A 20576-nucleotide genomic window follows, 5' to 3' on the forward strand; every position below is an offset into this window, starting at 1 on the left:
CACCCAACTCCAGGCCAAAGTGAGACAGGCGGAGAAACGGAACAGAAACGCATCACAGAATCGAAACGGCCAAGAGGCAAATATTCGGCACCAGCGGCTGGAACCCTCTCCTGAAGACGGCGTAACGGTGCAGAAATGCCCACCAGCCGAGGCCCATTATCTCTCAGGAGGAAGCTATTTGCTTGGCAAGATTTTGGTCTTGGCGTGTGAGCTACTCTACAGAAGCGGATGCCCACAGGACTGCAGCACATGCACTCTGAATCATGGCAGAAAAGCATCTGGGCTCACACTGCTGGGAGTGGCATGGGCAGGGAGTCTGCCTGTCTGACTGGCACCTCTCCCCCAAGGTGCGCACTTGGCATTTTAGGCCGCGGTGGGGTTGCGAGAGAGCAACGGCAGCAACAGAAACCCACAGCCAACTTCTCTCCTTTATTGTTCTGTAACATGTTGGGGGATTGCTACATCGTGCCGCTGGATACTGGACTTCAGAGCTCTCCATCTGTGGTGGAACTCGGGGCCCCAATTTCCATGGTGGCGTGGGGGCACGTGTCCCCTCCCCACCTGCCCAGCCAGCATAGGCCCGTAAAGCCTGACTTGCATCTTTCGCCAAGACCTGGCCTCCATGCACATAGGGCCTACATGGAGAGATGGATTTGCGTGCTCTGAATCCCCACCCACTAAGTGCCTGAACCAGGACTGGTTTTTTAAAGGGCTGAACAAGGGGAGGGTGCATTGCCAGAAACAAAATACTCCTTCCCCACCCCCCACCCCCGCAAGCCAGGCTGAGGTCCAAGAGGCACCGTGCTACATCCAACCAGAAGCCGAACTTGATGCAAGAACCAGGAGGATTTCATGGGGGTATTGACCAAGGAGGAACACAAACCTCATGCTCTCAAGCATGAGGAGCGCAGGATTTCTTTTTTTTTAAAAAAAAAACTCACATGGAACGTGGACCAAACTTCAAAACGAAAGTGCGGCTCCTTTGCACACAAAGAGGATTTGTGACAAGACAAACCTTATTGTAGCAGTAGAATTGCTCTGTATTGGCAAATGATTACAGTTCAGCCTTTCTTTGGTGTCGGGCAGCCAGAGCAAGAAGCCAGGGAACTCTTGAGCGACTCGGCATGAAAAACGTTCTGCAACTGGATCCACAGAATGTGTGTGCGCACGCGCGCACAAAGAAGGCATGACCTAACATCTATTTTCTCCCCTTAAAAAACAAATAACCTATTGATACTGAAGAAACATGATGGTTTTCTGTATTAAAATTATGGCAACAGAGATCAGGGACCACCCAGAATTGATGCAGCAACCGGCACATCTTGCCAGAAGGCCCTACAAATGTGCATTTTGTGCTGGCTGTAAGTTTTCTCCCCTGTGCACACTTTTAAAATAAACATACACACAAATGTTACCCAAGAAACCTGCTGGGAACTAATCCCAGGGGATGTGGTGGCCTCATGCACTGGCAGAACTGCCAAGATTGTTCTCTCTTTCAGTCTTCATGCTTCAAGATGATTTGCCAGGCCACATAACCCCAGATCTATTTCTTTCTTTCTTTCTTTTAAAGGGACTAAACTAAAAAATAAACTGAAGTTAACAGACAGGATCCTCCTTTCACCCTCAGCAGAACACGTGGGACTCGGCAAGAGGCAGAGAGTTCCATTTTTTCAGGTGTCCAAAATGCGTGCCGAGAGAGAAAACGAGATGCAAGGTGACTGTTGCACAGTCAAGCTTGGGCAAACCGAAAGCATCTTTTGGAGGGGAGTGCGTGTTACGCGATCAGAACTCTGACCCTCGATGTTCCAGGCAGTACTTAGCAGAATCGGGAAGGTTTACTACAGTGATGGTGGGCGGGATGTGGGACAGGTACTCCCCCCCCTTCCTCCTCCCCGCCACAGAGGTCCGAGTGTCACCCTAGCGATGTCCAGTGTATGCTTTGAACCAGGAGGTAACGGAGGCTGCGGCCGAGGAGATCATGCCTCCGGCGCTGCTGCTGGCGATGGGCTCCCGCGAGGCCAGCGTGCTCTGGCTCTGCAGCATCTCCACCGTCTGCGAGGGGATGTCGCAGAACCGGGGGCTGGGCAGGTTCTCCCAGTCCGTCCCCAGGTCCGTCTCTTCGTCGCTGACGTGCTCGTCGCCGCTCTCGTCCGTCTCGCCGGCGCCGCTGGGGTCCACGAACTCCATCGAGTCCTCCAGGTCGGCGCTGATCTCAAACGGACCGGACCTGCGATCGGAAAAAACTGACTCGACTTACGGGGAAAATGACTCGCAAATCGGGACCGGCGAGAGGAACGAAGGTACCTTTTGCTACACTTACAAACTCTCCAGAAAAAACAAGGTTTATAACTGACTAGTGGATCACTTTGGCCACCTCATGAGAAGAGAAGACTCCCTGGAAAAGACCCTGATGTTGGGAAAGATGGAGGGCACAAGGAGAAGGGGACGACAGAGGATGAGATGGTTGGACAGTGTTCTCGAAGCGACTGGCATGAGTTTGGCCAAACTGCGAGAGGCAGTGAAGGATAGGGGTGCCTGGCGTGCTCTGGTCTATGGGGTCACGAAGAGTCGGACACGACTGAACGACTGAACAACAACAGTGGATCACTTAATAAGGATGCTGTTAGCTGTGGTGTAGGGACAGGAATCCAGGTTCTCATATTATTTTGGAAGGTCTCCAGCGAAATTTAAAGAACAAAAGTAAGGGAAAGGGTGTCACAGTCTAACCCTTTGAGGCCAGGATGGATCGCCAAGCCTCTTACGCTCTGACCGGAGCTGAAGGGAAACCAAAGGAATGAAGCTTGCTGGGAAAAGGCCCTAATCCCCTCTCTACCACGGTGAACCGCAGACACTCTCTCCCATATTAAGGATACACTGCAGTCGGGCAAAAGGACCCAAGGGGGCTGGGGAGCAGGAATGCAGAGGGGGCATGGCCTGGGAAGATTCCCCAGGGTGAAAGAAATAGACTTGGATGGCTACATTCAGCCCCAAGGCCTGAGATTCATCTCCCCTTCAGGTAGAAGGTCCGGCTCAGCTTGTGGGTGCCGAGGAACCATTTCCCTCCAAGCCACAGAGGGTTGCTGCCAGCCAGAGCGGATTCTCCTAGGCTATGTGGACCGCTCCTCTAGTTCAGTATAAGGCAGTTTTAGTTGCTGAATTTGGCACTCTGTTCGGTCGTCATGGTCCCATTTCATAGCTCAGGCAAAGCTGAATTAGGAAAGGAGGCCCCGAGACAGCAGAGGGAGAGGGGGGGAGGTATCCTGGTGGCATAGGGATGGGGAAGGCTGTGCCAGGCTTAGAAGTGGCACAGAAAGGGGACAAGGAGGGAGAGGGGGTGATGGCAGGGCGCAAAAAGAGGCTGGAAGCTGCCTCTTACCTTCCCAAATGCTCTGTCTCGGGGCTGACCAGGTACATCAGGTTCCTGAGTGTATGGAGAGGATGCAGGAGGTCTAAGTTTACGTGCTGGAAGAGGAAGGAAGCAGAACATCCATCAGGCAAAATGTGCTGAGACGAGGAAAGGAAAGTGTGAAGCCACCCGAGAGGTGAAAAAAAGAAAAAATGCATTCACTGTACCTGAGAAAAGCAAAGATAAAGGATATTGGCGTTCAGCTTTTTCACTGCCCACGTGAACTTCCTCCTGCTGAGGTTTTCCCCGCAGAACTCGCTGCAAGACACGTTGTTGTTTTTTAAATTATTGTTTTTATTGCAAAAAACAAAACAAAACAAAACGTCAGCTCACCTCAACAACAAGAATAACCCATCAATTCTAACATTGCAGGTATAAAAGTACAATTTATATACATATGTTCTATGTTTCATCAACTTCTCAGAAAAATCGAAAGTCAAAATTAAAAAATAAAACCACAAAACAAAACAAAACAGAAAAAAGACCACCTCTTCTCAACTAAGTACTAAAACAGACAAACAAACATTTAGACTTCCTATCTTTCCCCAATGAACAATTATTTTCTACTTGTGAATGTACTTAACCTTGTTGTCTTCTCCTTTATAACCTTTCTAATACATTCTTAGAACAGGACTTAACCTTAACTTGTCACCTTCAAATTTTACAACTCCAGGGTCACTCAAAGGCCGCCATAGACTTTATACCATTGTTACTGCTTTGTAGGTATTTTCTATACTTTTCCCATTTTAACACAAAAACTTGTCTTGTATTTCCTCTTAAGCTATTCGTTAACTGATCCATTTCTGCATATTCCTGTAGCTTACTTTGCCAGTCCTTTTATCGTTGGGATATTTCCCCCCTTCCAGTTCATCGCTATCAGGGTTCGTGTTGCTGATGTGGCATATAGAAATATATCTCTTACCTTTCCCGGAATATCTTTACCTACAATACTCAGAAGGAAAGCTTCTGGCTTTTTTAAGAAAGTTAACCCAAAAAGCTTTTTGAGTTCCTCATATACAAGACACGTTAAAAACACACATACGCACAAACTGAAGAGCGAGCTCTCAATGAGAGGATCCTCTCGCCTTCTGCAACGCTAGCAAATCAACCAAATCTGGGCAAAACGATGGCTTTTATTCGGCCAGCTGGCAGGAAAGGGAAAAGTGTGCATCTTGCCCATCTCCATTTCTGGAAGGAGGCACAGCTAACTGTTCGGGCACTTCTTCCATACAGAAAGGAATCCCTTCGAGAGGGGAAGGGTTAAGTCAAAGCTGCAGGCCCTGCCACCCAACCTGTATGAATTCACCCCAACCTCTCTCTCTCTCTGTGTGTGTAGGTCCTGTTCATTAAGCAGAGACCCATGAGCCACGTTTCCCAAACCTGTCGCCAGCTGTTTTTGGACTACAACTCCCATCACCCCTAGCTAGCAGGAGCAGTGGTCAGGGATGATGGGAGTTGTAGTCCAAAAACAGCTGGAACCCCAAGTTTGGGAAACGCTGTGCAAGAGGTCCCTCCCTATACCTACAGAATGAACCCGGGAGCAGCTATTGGGGCTTTCTGTTTTCTGTGGGAGACCTATCGAATGCACAAAGAAAAGGTGAAATCCACGCCGCTCTCTAAAGCGGCGTGCAAAAGAAGTATCTCAATTTTTTGCTTCCTCTCCACTGCTACCAACATTGGGGTGCTCAAGGTGTTTCGCGTATAGTTTAAAGAACTAAGTAGAAATTTTTTATTAAAATGGTATAGAACTCCGGCACAAATGGCGTATATAGTGAAAGGGTTTAGTCCCAAATGTTGGCATTGTGGTCAGGAAAAAGGATTTTATTCCCACATGTGGTGGGAATGCAGTCTGGTTAAGGAATATTGGCAAAAGATTACAAAGGTAATTTCTGGATTATTTCAAATAAATATAGAAGTGAATAGGGATTTATTATTTTCGGGAATACTGGGAAATAACAAAGTAAAAAGTAATATGCAAGAGCTGTATAAGATTATGATTCTAGCCGGAATGGCAGTTATTGCACTGGGATGGAAAGAAAAGGCGAAATGGGAAATGGGAAAATGGAATGATTATGTTTTTGAATACATACAATCTGAAATATTTGTACAGATAGCGGCAGAGGATAGTTGGGAAAATAAATGCCAAAGAATTATAAATAAATGGGCAATTTACAGGAACTGGATAGAAAGGGGTGAAGCCAACCCAAACATACAAGCTAGAATGAACAGACTGTGTACATGGTTAAAGATCTGAAGAACGAAGTTCTGTCCAGAGGGGAGGGTGGGAGGGGAGGGGGAGGGGGGGGGAAATCTCCTAAAAAGCTTAGTTGTTTACTCAGGTATATTGGAGATGTTTGAGAGCGCTACTTTGTTCAGTGGCTGTTTTAAATGACGCATTCGAAATGTATTAACTGTATTCTGAGCTTTGTACATATCTTACTGTATTTTGATTTTTTTTTTATGTAAATCAGCTGCAGATTTTTGTTAAGCGGTATATCCATCTTCTGAATAAATAGTTTTTTTAAAAAAAGGTGTTTCGCGTATACTCCTTTGCAATTGTTACAATGTGCAATTGTACGGAGAGTCCAGCTGTTCAGCTGCATCTGCCGCATCGGAACTGCCCTGCAGAAAAGTTTTTTTTTTTTCCCCAAAACGTTGCACGTGGAAGAAAACCCCAGAGTGTAAACTGGGGGTTCATGCACTTATAGACCTGGTGCTCAAAACACAAGATGCTCCCCTCGCGTCGCCCGCCGGGTTATTCCAAGACAACTTGCCTGTTGTACAGCTTCTTGGGAAGGTTTACGTCAAGTATATGCGACAAAATGTTGACAAGCTGAGTTGCATAGCACAGGGCAGCACTGATGGTGTAAGCGGGGTTGTTATGCTCCATCTCTGGAAGGGAAACAACAACAACAGGCCCCCCACATCAGTAGGTTGTAAAAGGGAGTATCAACAATATAGGTCTCCCCAGGAAACAGCCCCATCGAGACGGGAGCCTTAGATCCCGGTGTAGCATAATAGTTAGGGTGCTGAACTAGGACCTGGGAGACCGGGGTTCAAATCACTGCTCGGCCATGAAGCTCAATTTTGGGCCCATAACTGCCTCTCAGCTCAGCCTGCCTCGCAGGGTTGTTGTGGGGATTAGAGAAGGAGGGGGAGAACCACGTAGGCTGCCTTGAGCTCCTTGGGAGAAAAGGGTGGGGTATTGTAAGGACGTTTAGTGGTTGCTCATGAGTAAAGCGCCAAACGCAGAACTTCTAAAACTAAGTTCTTTATTGTGCACAGCTATATACAGTGGAGCAAAAGATCAAACGTCCATCTCATCCCTCCGCAGAGTCCAGGAATGACCCCTTCCTGTTCTTTGTCCAGCAAAAGGGGCGCGGGATTCTGAACCCCCGCCTCCCCCTTCCACGTCCTTCCTGCCTGCGCCCTCGGAGCGTGGGAACCTGACCCCGTTCCCCGCTATCCCCTCGGTGCTGAGGCTCTGCGATTCTCTCAGAGCCCCTGCACCTCCTTCCTGCCTCTGACTCCCCCTCCCCACTGGAGGAATGGTCGCTTCCGGTTGAGGAGGGGGAGGACGAGCTGGTAAACAGCTTAGGGGGTTCTCCATATTGCAGACGCTCCTGCGACTCTCCCAACCGTGGGGAGGGGGGGGTTTCCTGACAGGTATGAATGCAATAAACAAATACAGTGGTACCTTGGTTCTCAAATGCCTTGGAACCCAAACACTGCAAACCCAGAAGTGAGTGTTCTGGTTTGCGAACATTTTCCGGAAGCCGAATGTGCTCCGTTTTGAGTGTTACGTTGAGGTCTGTCTGTTTTTGCTATTTATTTTGCATTTTTGTGGCTTTTTTTTTGGTTTTGTGACTGTGTGGAACCCAATTCAGCTACTGATTGATTGTGTGACTGCAGTACATTGCTTACTGCTTTCATTTTATGGAACAATGGTCTCATCAGATTGTAAAATTCATGCTAAATTGCTTTTTAGGGGTTGTTTTTAAAAGTCTGGAACGGATTGATCCATTTTGCATTACTTTCTTTGAGAAAGCGTGTCTTGGTTTTGGAACGCTTTGGTTTTGAACGGACCTCTGGAACGGATTAAGTTTGAGAACCAAGGTACCACTGTATGGAGGGGCAGAGATGACAGGGAAGCACATAACCTGCACATAACTTCAACTCACTTTGTCCATGGCTGTGATGTGAATCCTGAATGCTGCCCAGCTCTATCTCAGGGCCCCTAGGACTTTTGCTTCCACACCCCCACGGATAGGACACAAGCACAAATTAAAACTGTGTCGCGAAAGGGTGTATGAATTCTACAAGTTATTTATCTTCTCTGAACCCCAAGTCACAAATCCCAAACCCCAGTTGACATTTTTGCTGCCGTTCCGGCTTCTGAGAGTTCTGCAGGCGAGGGACTAGCCGACATGTTGTCACAGCCATGCTGCCGAGAAATCTGCTCTGCCTTTTTTTTCCAACCAGGAAAAAAAGGAAAAGGAAAGGAAGTCAAAATTCTTAGGGAGCTGAATTCTGGGCCTGGACGTGTGGCTCCACAGCTTTGTGCTGCTGCAGAATCGCAACCATAGAATCATAGAGTTGGAAGAGACCCCAAGGGCCATCCAGTCCAACCCCCTGCCAAGCAGGAAACACCATCAAAGCATTCCTGACAGATGGCTGTCAAGCCTCCGCTTAAAGACCTCCAAAGAAGGAGACTCCGCCACACTCCTTGGCAGCAAATTCCACTGTCCAACAACTCTTACTGTCAGGAAGTTCTTCCTCATGTTTAGGTGGGATCTTCTTTCTTGTAGTTTGAATCCATTGCCCCGTGTCTGCTTCTCTGGAGCAGCAGAAAACAACCTTTCTCCCTCCTCTAGATGACATCCTTTGATATATTTGAACATGGCTATCATATCCCCCCTTAACCTTCTCTTCTCCAGGCTAAACATACCCAGCTCCCTAAGCCGTTCCTCATAAGGCATCGTTTCTTGGATCATTTTGGTTGCCCTAACCCACGGGGAGCCCTGCTGATGCACTCCCAGGCTTTCCCAAATTCAGTCTAAGCTATGTGCTCTGCATTGATGTTAACCACATTTTACGAGTGAAGGAGTGAGCAGAGGCTTACTCCCAGTGAGCGTAACTTCAGCCCAGCCAGAGGCTCTGTGGAATGTTTTTTACCTGGCCCTTGAGTGGTCTTCTTCTCTTCCACCCAGTTGTAGTAAGCAGAATAATCTCCGTTGTTGGGAAGGGTGATCCAAGGCCCCGCGATGCCGATGCTGGTGTCTCCGTTGTGGTCGTCACACACCCATCGCCCGGACAGGTAGGTGGTCCTCCTGGCTTCCGCAAGCTTGCTCACAGTGCTAGAGGTCATGGCGTTGTCGCTCTCGGACGACATGTCTGCGGGGTCCCTGGAATAAAGGCAAGAGGCTGAATGCCTGTCTCTAAGGAAGGATATAGCCACCCCCACTAGCAGCTGCTACTGGTGTCCCTCCGTGAACTGGGGTAAACTGTGCTCAACGGGCTCAGAAACTGGGCAGAAAGTACAGAAATAAATGAACTCCTTGGGACATCGTCCCAGGAGCCCAGCTTCTCCTCTAAAAAGCGGGAAAAGAAAACACTGTGGCTAAAATTAAGCACATTGCTTTCAGTGGAAGAAATAAATCCATGCTTAAAACTGAACACTTAAGGAATTAGCGTCTGTCAAAGAAAAGCTGAAAACAGGCGTAAGACAAACAGGTGTTGAGGCTGCAACCCCAAGCAAACTAATTATCCCCACCCAACCAGCTACCTAGAAGCCACCCTTTTGACCACACGGTAAAACAGAGAAAAATTAAGAACGATGCATGTCCCCTTGAGCAGGATAAGCCTATATGGGATAGCTCAGTCGGCAGAGCATGGGACTCAAGCCCCACATTGAACAAACAGATTGCAGGGGGTTAGACTAGAAAGCCCTTGTGGTCCTTTCCAACTCTACAATTCTTTATTATTATTATACAGTCGTAACTCGGAAGTCAAATGGAATCCGTTCTGGAAGTCCGTTTTGACTTCTGAAACATTCAGAAACATTCTGAAACATTCAGAAAGACGCAGCTTCGGATTGGTTTACAAATGTGCAGGCAGGCATGCCGGAAACAATAGCGGAAGCCGCAGTGGACGTTCAGCTTCAAAAAGACGTCCAAAAACCGGAACACTCACTTCCGGTTTTGGATCGTTCAACTCCCAAGGCATTCGGGAGCCGAGGTACGACTGTAATAATGTTATTGTTTGTACGCAGCCCATCTGTCTGGGTTGCGCCAGTCAGAATTCTTTGATCCTAAGACAGAAACGTAGTAATTTTTTTAAAAATGAAGCTGTAAATCCCACTGCGGCTCAAAGGGACTTTCACCCAAGTAAACGTGATTCTGGTTTGGGTACAAACCGGGTGACGTTAGGAGAGGGAAGGACCGTTTCAACACATCCCCTTGTCCCCAGTCCCCATATTCCCAGGGCATCTCGCAGACCAAGGAAGTGAGCACCGCTTCCCAAGAGGGCAGCTCACCGCACCGGCTCGGCAGCTGCTCCTTCCTTCCCTACCTCATGCCAATCTTCACCTCCTCGATAGGGAAGATGACGGAGGTGAGTTCCAGGACATGCAAGCGCCGGAGGCCTGCAAGGTGCTCATGCTGGCTTCTCAGGTCGTAGTTCCTTTTCTCCACCAGCTCTCCCAGCTTGCGGTTGTGCCTCTGGATCTTCTCCTTCTTCTCCTGATGCCGCTGGGCCCTGCGGTACAGCTTCTGGTTCTCGTCCTTAATTCGGAGAAGCCACTCGGAGTCTGGGGCAGAGCAAAGGCAACGGTGAGCTTTCAGGATGGAACAGACATTTCTTCAAACTGGTGCTGCAACCGGCTCATTCTTTCTATCAGAAGCGGCCAGTCCTAGGAATTAGCTGGCTAACTAACTATGATTTTTAGTTACAGGTAGGTAGCCGTGCTGGTCTGCCATTGTCAAAACAAAATAAAAAATAAAAAATCCTTCCAGTAGCACTTTAGAGACCAACTAAGTTTGTTCTTGGTATGAGCTTTCGTGTGCATGCACAGGTATCTGAAGAATTGTGCATGCACATGAAAGCTCATACCAAGAACAAACTTAGTTGGTCTCTAAGGTGCTACTGAAAGGAATTTTTTATTTTATTTTGTTTTGACTATGATTTTTAGCTTCAACTTGATTTTCCCCCCAGCTGTTAACTTTTGACTAATAAAAAAGGGTTAGTGACATTGCTCTAGCACAGGGGTAGGCAACCTAAGGCCCGTGGGATGGATGCTGCCCAATCGCCTTCTCAATCTGGCCCGCAGACGGTCAGGGAATCAGCGTGTTTTTACATGAGCAGAATGTGTGCTTTTATTTAAAATGCATCTCTGGGTTATTTGTGGGGCATAGGAATCCGTTCATTTTTTTCTTCTTCAAAATATAGTCCAGCCCACCACATGGTCTGAGGGACGGTGGACCGGCCCACGGCTGCAAAAGGTTGCTGACCCCTTCTCTAGCAGCTGTTTCCCCAGCTGTTGTTGGACTACAACTCCCATCATCCCTGACCACTGGTCCTGCTAGCTAGGGATGATGGGGAGTTGCAGTCCAACAACACCTGGGGACCCACTGCTCTGATGGTTATAACTGGTTGCTTGAACCACTTTATGCCAACTGAAAAGGGCCCCCTCAAATGTGCCCAATGCTGTTCCGCTACTGAGGATTACAGTGGAAGACTGACAAACGAAGGCCAAACTTTCTTTCGGGGATGTTGCCCGCCATTACTGATCTTATCACCGAAGAAACCCAGATAAGCTTCTGGGGAACGGTAAGGTCACATAGCATGCTTTGCAAAACCGTTTCGCTATGGGGCTGTGGGAACAGGAGCGCCCCAGAGGGAGCCTGCCAACACTTCGACTGCACGAGCATCACTTACTTCGTGCCATTTCTTCGTTTTCCTTGCAGATCGTTTGCTTCAGCTGCTCAACCCTCATTTTGCAGGACATTATTTTCCACCTCTGAAAGAAGCAGAGCAAGTAGAGGAGCTGCCCCAAAATCCACCACCTCAACAGCCTTATAATCAACCAATCAGTTTTGTTTCAGGGCCCAAAAGAACAGCACCTATTATAGGGCTTGCCCCCTGAACTGCACATTGCAACGTTTTCAATCAAGAGGCTTCTTGAGCCCCTCACTAGGTATAAACATTAAATTACTGTGACCCAGAGTCATCCTGGGGCTGGTTGAGTGTGGTAATTCAGTGCGAGAACAGCACCTTTTGCTTTCCCCAAAGGCGTTATTATTTTAGGGGCAAGTGAGACAAGAGATAAATCTATTCTCTCAACCAAATTCGCCTTCAGCAAAAAAATTATAGGTCTTGCTTATTTGCCAGCTTTTTGGGCATTGCCTTGGAAACAGAAAGACTGGATGGAGGCTACACCAGACAGATACTTTTAGACCTCTAGAACAAAAAGAAATTCCAGCCAAAGTAGCTGTAATTAAGTTATGTTCTGTCCTTCTTCCAATGAGCTCAAACCATTGCACATGGTCCTCTTCCAGTTCCTGCTTTCTCCTTGCATCAGCCCTGAGAGGTAGGTTAAGCTGGGAGCGAGTTTGGCTGGCCCAAGGTCACCCAGTGGGCTTCTTGGCTGAGTCGGGATTTGAACTCGGGTCTCTCAGGTCCTAGTCCTACTTTCTAAAGTAGAACACTACACTGGTGGAAACAAAGGATAAAAGCAACTCTCCTTTGCTACACTCAACAGGTAGAAGACACCCAACGAATTTAAGCGTATCTGATCTCCCCTTTTAAAATGTAGGTTTACTTTGGCAATTGGTAGAGCATCAGCCTCTTAATCTCAGGGTCACGGGTTCAAGCCCCAAGTTGGGCAGAAAGATTCCTGCACTGCAGGGGGTTGGACTAAATGACCCTCGTGGTCCCTTTCAACTCTACAATTCTGTTATTACAGGACACTGCGCTCTGTAATAGGTGTGTGTTTATCCTTCTCTGAAATCATTATTTAATGCCGAAAAGGGACCTGAGGTTTAGGGATCAACCTTACAGGGTTGTTGCACGGCTTACCAAGATAATGTGGATGTTGTGATTCGAACACTTGGGGGGGGTGTTATATAAATGCAAAATATTACTACTGGACTGAAGCTGGTGCCCCATGGTACAACCCCACACTCCCCTGGGTATGCATGCACAAGAGAACCACAAGGGCAGGGCTGATATGCGGTTCCTTCTCATGTGAAGAAAACAGCGTGGGTCTACACTGAAAAGAGGGCGCTGCACTTCAGTGTGAACTAGAAGACTTCCACAGGACTCACCAGCTGGTCAGTTATCCATTTCCCCTCCATAGCTTTTAACAACCTACAAGAAGGGGAGCGGAAGGAGCAGAAGATTAGCTGGGAACCAGAACCACGCTTTCAGCAAACATCAGAGGTTCGAAAGATGATCTGCCTGTGCTTTAAGCCAACCAAAGCTGGTAAAAGAAACTGAACTGGGACTTACTGGGACTGGAATTCGTGCTGCTTGTTTCTAAGGTGCTTCAATCTCTCCTTCTTTTCAGAAAACCTAGAAAAGAAAGAGGTTCAAAGTTGTGGACAGTGACGGAGATGTGCTGTTTAACAGCCAGCCTGTGTGTTTGTTTTTTAAATCTCCATAGGTAAAGGTAAAGGTAAAGGGACCCCTGACTATTAGGTCCAGTCGCGGATGACTCTGGGGTTGCGGCGCTCATCTCGCTTTATTGGCCGAGGGAGCAGGCATACAGCTTCCGGGTCAAGTGGCCACCATGACTAAGCCACTTCTGGTGAACCAGAGCAACGCACGGAAACGCTGTTTACCTTCCCACCGGAGCGGTACCTATTTATCTACTTGCACTTTGACATGCTTTTGAACTGCTAGGTGGGCAGGAGCTGGGACCAAGCAACGGGAGCTCACCCCATCACGGGGATTCGAACCACCAACCTTCTGATTGCCAAGCCCTAGGCTCTGTGGTTTAACCCACTGCGCCACCCGCGTCCCTTAAATCTCCATACAGCACTTTGAAATTTAGGTGCTTTATACAGTGGTGCCTCGCAAGAGGAAATTAATTCGTTCTGCGAGTGCTGTTGTCTAGCGAAAATTTCGTCTTGCGAAGCACGGACGGGGGAAGCGCGGTTTGACGGGGGGGAAAGCGAAAATTTTTTGTCTTGCGAGTCGCGCCCTTAGGGAAATTTGTCTCGCGAGTCACCCTTTCGTTAGCGAATACCTTTCGTCTAGCGAGTTTTTCGTCTAGCGAGGCATTCGTCTTGTGAGGTACCACTGTATATCTTAGCAACAGCAGAGCACCAACCTCATCCACTGAAGGAGTAAAAAGATGGATGCACCAATGTCAGACATTTTAATCAGTGTTAGGAAACCCCCAGGTGCCAGGCACATTTTGTGACTGGCACAGGTCCACTTGCGACAACGTGGAGATCTCTGAATGGCACATTCTGCGAATGACATCTCCATCTGGCTGAACACTCCAGCTTTCTTTAGTAGGTAAGCAAAAGAGCTTATTTATTGTGCTGGTCTCCCACCTTTTTCTCCAAGGAGTACATGGTTCACCCTCTTTCTCAGTTAACCTCTACAACGACCCTGCGAGGTAGGCTAAGAGGCTGTGACTGACTCCAAGGTCACCCAGTGAGCTTCATGGCTGAGTGGGGATTTGAACCCTGACCTCCCAGGTCCTAGTCCAACCACTATACTATGCTGGCTTCCTACAGTACTTCCACTATGCGGCAGTTATATATATTAAGTAGGTAAATAAATAAATATGAGGAAAGCAAAATGTCACTTAGAGAAGGATCTGAAATATTTTCCTTGCTACTTGAATTTGTCTTATTCTGAATTGTTTTATTAGATGTTTTAATGTGTTGTAAAGCGGTATAGAAATGAAAAGAAGAATAGTAGTAGTAATAATAATAATAAGAAAAGGCACCTAGATATATGTAAAATAACCAAGCAGGTGTTAGAAACCACCCCGGAATTGTTCTTACTAAACATCTTCTAAGACAATAATGCCCACTTCACCACAAAGAACTCATAGCCCACCTACTCTCAGCAGCCAGAAACATCATAACCAGACACTGGAGAGACCTGTCAGGAGTAAGCATGGACCAATGGTACCAAACAGTATGGGAAACAGCCCTATTAGAAAAATTAACCAATAAACTGAAACTGACACGGGGACAAATAGAAGAAGACGCCTTCACCACAGTATGGCTCCCCTTTATCACACACACAGCCCAAAGAGACAACGACAAAAATCTACCGACAGCATACAAATCAATATGGCTAACCTGATCAAAAACACCCACCCACCCCACTCACACAGGAAACCAAAGACCACCACAGCCAACCACAGATGAACAATCACACCCTACGCCAACCCCAACCTCTCTCACCGCTAATGGAGCACAAGCGAACAACAGAGAACCTACACAATCAATGCTACACCAAACCCTACATATATCAAGGAAAATAGAAACATCGTCACCCCACCTCACCCATTCCCGTCCTCACCTCCTTTACCCCTTCCCTCCCTAATGTCTCAACAACCAAATCTGATTTGTAAAAATGTTACATGGAAAAAATACGAGAGAGACTTTGCACACCTAGATATTCTGTTGTGGCGACCATAGCCATGGTTTAAGGTGTCATTTGGTGATTAGCTTATATATCCGAGTATCTAACACTGTTTAGAGTGTTTTTTAATTGTGCCGAATCCCGATTCAGCTCATTTTATTGGTTATATATGGTTTTTATCAGTATCTGTAATGTGTCTTTTTGATGCAATGGCCTGTAGGCTATGCAAATAAAGTTTGTTGTTGTTGTTGTTTAGAGTGTTTTGGGCACAGCTGTTCGGCTCAACTTAGACCAGGAGTTTGATGAGGGGCAGCTTCTGTTTCACTGGAAGACTGCCAGCCAACTTCTGACAGGTCACCTCAAGGCTGACCGTGGCCTGAACCTGCCAGACAGTCCTCATGTACTTGAGCAGGAGCAGGATAAGAGATTGGGAATATGCAACCACGTGCTGTATCATTTAATGCACCACCCATGGGATTCTAGCAAAAATAGTAACACCACAAGACTGCAGTCAGGCCACTTGTGACCTAAAGAAGTGATGAGCTGTTAAAAGAAGAAGAAGAAGAAGAGTTTGGATTTGATATCCCGCTTTATCACTACCCGAAAGAGTCTCAAAGCGGCTCACATTCTCCTTTCCCTTCCTCCCCCACAACAAACACTCAGTGAGGTAAGTGGGGCTGACTGGAACTATGGAAGGCACCACATTGAGCCGCATGAAATGGAAGATACCAAGAACTAACTTAGTTGGTCTCTAAGGTGCTACTGAAAGGAATTTTTGTTTGTTTGTTTTATACTTCGGAGAAGTGTGACTAGCCCAAGGTCACCCAGCAGCTGCATGTGGAGGAGCGGAGACGCGAAGCCAGTTCACCAGATTACGAGTCTACCGCTCTTAACCACTACACCACACTACACCACATACAATCATTTGGAAAGAGATGTGCACTCAAAGGTATACTGATGACAACTATTGGTTAAACGATTTCGCACCCTTCTTCCCTTCTGTTTCTTTATAACATCGGTATATTTAAATTTATTGAGGGGTGTTGTGTTTTCATCAACAGTAATTTCTGCTCATTCTTGGGAAGGCAGTCCCAAATTCCTACAATTTCCCCATCCTACTGCAACCCCCCAGCAACCCCCCCCCCCAGTCCACAGGAACAGAAGGGGGCCACAGAGGGGAAAAGGAGAGAGGCAGGGTAGCCTGAGGATTGAGCCGCACACCTTGACAAAAGCATAAAAACAAACATAGCAAACATAGCCAAAGAAATAAAATACAAAAAGCAGTAACCAATCTAATATGTAAAACTGACAGAACTAAAGGAACCAGGAATAAATCAGAGGAAAAGCAGTGCATTTAAACTAAAGACTTGATGGAAAACAAGCATATTCAAGTTACAGGTAGGTAGCCGTGTTGGTCTGCCATAGTCAAAACAAAATAAAATAAAAAATTCCTTCCGGAATTTTTTATTTTAAGCATATTCAAATTATGACAGGATACTAGAAGAGCAGGAGGAAATCAGACCTCGGACAGGGAGCTCCACATGGTAGCTTAATGTTTTGAAAAAAAGAACAGTGGCGGAACTCGAAGGGGACCATTTGGGACCCTCTTGTCCTTTGTATCTCTGTTTTCCTCTAGTATGTGCATTTGCTGTGAACTTCCTTGAGCTCTACAGTTATAGTGCAGTAGTATAATAATAATAATAATAATAATAATAATAATAATAATAATAATGTTTTGCTGCTCTTCTTAACAGCCATTTCTGAAATATGTTGCAAGGCATGCCCAGAAAGAACAGCAAGACAGGAAAGAAAAAAAGAAGTGTGCAATTCTTGCTAAAAGTAAACTTTTTGGTGCGCAAATAAGAGAAAGAAGTGTTTCCACTTATTTAGGAAAAGGCTGTGCATTGGTAATTAGAAATTTGGGGAACTGTGATCTGTGGGGATCAGGTCAGAAACAGTTAAACCAGATCTAGCCTCAAAATGTGAGTGTAATACAAATCAACAGTGTACTGTATGTTCAAAACCTTCTTTGTCGATCACTCGTAGTCGAGTAAGATTGTCTTCCACAGTCTTAACACTGAGCCCATAAGTGACTGTGGAGGTGAAATTAACCATATTGGTATTCATATGAATCCAAATGTTGAAATAATCTCCCCAGCAAACTGGATTATTCTTTTTTTATGACACATGCCTGATTCCTCAGAGACTGCTCAGGTTCTCCTCAAGAGCACAACACACAGCACAATCTGACAGAATGGATAGCAAAAATGTGGCATAACAGGCATCACACATATTCTCCAAGGACTTTCATACAAATGCCCAATACAATCAGCATAGAAGCTGTACCCAAAAAAATGATGGCAGTGTTTACGTTGCCTCTAGGTTATACTACCCCGACATACCACAATGCAAACTCATATCAGTTGAAAATTAACTGGTTGGGCATTTTTAACTGGCACACATCAAAAACTTTGTGAAAAATATATATTTACATGACTGATCAAGTAATAATTTTCTATGACGTTTTGTCAGGTCGGAGCCTATGCAAGTTAACAACCTCCACTATGTCCAGTAGGACTTACTCCCATAATTGTCTACAAGATTGCACAATCCTATGCACACTTAGTGTAGTAATTTGGAAAGAACCTACCAGGGCTTACTGTACTTTTGAGTAAACTTGCATAGCAGCACATGTAAACACTTCTCCAGTTTCCAAAAGATGCTGAACATTTTCCAGTAAATGCAAAGGCACACAAAACACTTACTGAAATTCATTTCTTTTTTTAAAAAAAGAAATCTTCCACTACTAACAGCCCATTCTGCTGCTTCTCATGCCAGGCAGAAACAAGTCACAATCTCTGGCTTAATTTTAAATCTGAAATTGAAACAGGAAATGTGATTTGTTTCATCCTCAAGAAAACCACAATCTGCAGCCAAACTCTGTTCTGAAGGGCACCAGATTGGCAAAGACTGCTTTAGCTATTATGTTACGCTATTTTTGCTAGTTCCTGGAAATAAGTATTTTCACCCCCCACAATGTACTTCTCAAAACTATGACACAATATTCAAAATACCCTGCACAAAACAAGGGGAGGAGGTTGCCCTTGTGTTTTTACTAACAGCAGGACTTCCTGCCAAACAGTGATTCATCACCGACAATTAAATGTTAACCAAGCTCTAACCTCTTAACAAACAAAGTGTTGGAAGAACGTTTCCTGAAACAAACACTGCCTTTATAAATCCTATTGAGATCCAAGTGACTCAAACTTATGTGAAGTTGAGAGTTGAGAAGTAGGAGTTACGACAGCTATGCTATGTAATATTTTGCTCTTGTGACTTCTTCCTGTTTACAATAAACTGTAATTAACCCATGGCATATGTGAAATCATAAATATGATTAATTTTAACCTTTCTCTCTCTCTCTCTCGGAACAGGTACGTAACTTGGGGTGCTCCTGGATCCATTGCTGTTACTTGAAACCCAGGTGGTCTCGGTGGCAGAGAGTGCTTTCTGCCACCCTTGGCTGCTGACCCAGCTGGGCCCCTATCTGAACACAGATAGCCTAACATCTGTAGCCTGCACTCTGGTAACCTCTAGGTTAGATTACTACAAAGTGTTAAATGTGGGGCTGCCTCTGAAGACGGTTCAGAAACTTTAGCTGGTGCAAAATTCAACGGCCAGGTTGCTCACCAGAGCATAAGGAGCTGAGCATGTAACACAGATCCTGGCCTGACTGCACTGGCTGCCAATTCTGAGTCATATTCAAAGTGCTGATGCTGACCTATAAAGCCTTAAATGGCTCAAGGCCTCATCCAGGGCCCTTCTCTATGTCCCCCCCCTTCCCAAGAGGTTCAGAGGGCAACAACATGAGAACAGGCCTTTTCTGTGGTGTCCCTGTTTGTGGAATGCTCTCCCAGGGAAGCTCACCTGGTGCCATCATTACATGTCTTTAGGTGCGAGTCTTTCCCAGCCCTACCTGAAGATGCCAGGGATAGATTCTGGGACCTTCTGCATGCAAAGCAGATGCACTTCCACTTATCTACTATGGCCTATCAAGGAGGGTATTGGGACTATAAAGCTTACCAAAAAACCCCTCAATTTCTATGATACAACATATGCTCTTGCATCTTGCTTAAGATGCAAGGCAGCTTGCTTAAATTAACAAATGTGTACGGTCACCTAGGGTCATGTAAAGAGCCGTATGTCCCTGCTACGGCACTGGAGAAATCCAACACCTGGGCAAGTATAGCCAGAAGAACCGGGAAACAATACCACCGGCCTGAAGATGACTTTATGCTGCCAGACCAGGCTGGGTTTCCTTCAGTGCTAGCAGTAAGAAGAGTACTGCTGAGTGCATCCTGTTTCACACCAGGGCAAGCCAGTTCCCTTTCAGAAGCCCATAAGCTGGCCATGAAGACCATGGACCATCCCCCCAATGTTTGCCCCTGCTCCCACCAACAGATGTCCACAGGTACACTGACCCACGACGATAAAGCCACTATCAAAATTTAATACACAATAACAAGTTTACAGACAGGAGTCTTGCGACTCATAAATCACGGAGTTGAAAGGGACCCCGAGGGTCAACAAGTCCAACCGACTGCAATGTCGGAATCCTGCCCACAGCATCCCTGGGTGGGTTGGAACCACCAGTCTCTTGGTTAACAGCCAGACACGCCAACCCCTTGCGCCCTGAGTGGCCGGCGAGGTCTATTGCCGGGTCTTAGCCCTCGACCTGGGGGGGGGGGCAGCGGCCACCTGTCGGCACCGAGCCGCGGGAGTGCCTTTGAGCATGTGCAGAGAGCCGGAGCCACTTATACACACTTTCTTTATCCTGGAGAAAGCCTTAACTGCAACCGGCCCCACCTGGGAGGCTGAGGTGAAACGGGGGTTGCCGAATTTCCCGCTTGAGGAGCCCCCCTCAGGAGAAGCGCATCCGAGGGGGCCAGAGACCCCGGCGAAGGGAAAGACGGGAGGGGAGGGGAAGAGGGAGGGGGGGAGGTCCTGGCCGCCCTCCTCCTCCGAGGCACCCACCGCTCCGAGTCCCGGCCGTCGAAGAAGACGAAGTCCCCCCCGCGGACGCACTTGGCGCAGGTGAGGCGCCGCCGCGTGGTGTTGCAGAGGGGGCAGCGCTCCACGGCCACGTACAGGCCCTCGGCCCGGGACTCCGCCTCGGCCCCGGACTCCGCTCCCTCGGCGGTGGCGGCAGCAGAGGCGGCGGGGGCCACAACCCCGGACGGCGGCGGCGGCGGGCGCTGCTGTTGCCGCCGCGGGCGCTGCGCCGGACCCGTCCAGCCGCCGCCCCTGGGAGACGCCATGTTTGCCGACGGGCTCGCGGCGCCCGGCGGTCACGTGGGACTTTGTTTTCAATCCGGGGCATGATGGGAAACAAAACAACCGCGGAGGGAGTGGGCGGCAGGGCTTCGCGGGGGCGGGGCTTAAAAGGGAAAAGAACGACGGTGACGCATTACGGAGGGGCGGGGTGCGGTGGGGGAATCGGCTCCCATTGGCTAATCCCAGACGGGCCTACGGGCGGAGCTAAAGGGGAAGGAAAAGTGGTGAC

General features: G+C 47.4%; 1 protein-coding gene across 1 annotated transcript; it reads right to left on the reverse strand.

The window, feature by feature from the left end:
- Positions 1-1917: 1917 nt before the first annotated feature.
- Positions 1918-20331, reverse strand: ATG14 (autophagy related 14). Its single transcript, XM_033172624.1, has 10 exons — positions 20048-20331; positions 12914-12976; positions 12730-12772; positions 11342-11423; positions 9977-10214; positions 8582-8811; positions 6181-6298; positions 3574-3664; positions 3377-3462; positions 1918-2227 (listed from the first exon to the last, which is right to left on the reverse strand). Exons 1-10 carry the CDS (start codon positions 20329-20331, stop codon positions 1918-1920), a joined length of 1545 nt encoding a protein of 514 aa, XP_033028515.1.
- Positions 20332-20576: the final 245 nt, after the last annotated feature.

This window comes from Lacerta agilis, chromosome 1 (assembly GCF_009819535.1).
Source record: "Lacerta agilis isolate rLacAgi1 chromosome 1, rLacAgi1.pri, whole genome shotgun sequence".
Taxonomy (NCBI): domain Eukaryota; kingdom Metazoa; phylum Chordata; class Lepidosauria; order Squamata; family Lacertidae; genus Lacerta; species Lacerta agilis.

Bases quoted from the DNA above. Each gene is read 5' to 3' on its own strand.
- ATG14 (XM_033172624.1), bottom strand. From the start codon at position 20,331: ATGGCGTCTCCCAGGGGCGGCGGCTGGACGGGTCCGGCGCAGCGCCCG. The intron at 10,215-11,341 runs GTAAGTGATGCT...GCTCTGCCCCAG, and splicing joins AAACGAAGAAATGGCACGAA to ACTCCGAGTGGCTTCTCCGA. The intron at 3,665-6,180 runs GCAAGTTGTCTT...CGTGTCTTGCAG, and splicing joins CCCAAGAAGCTGTACAACAG to CGAGTTCTGCGGGGAAAACC.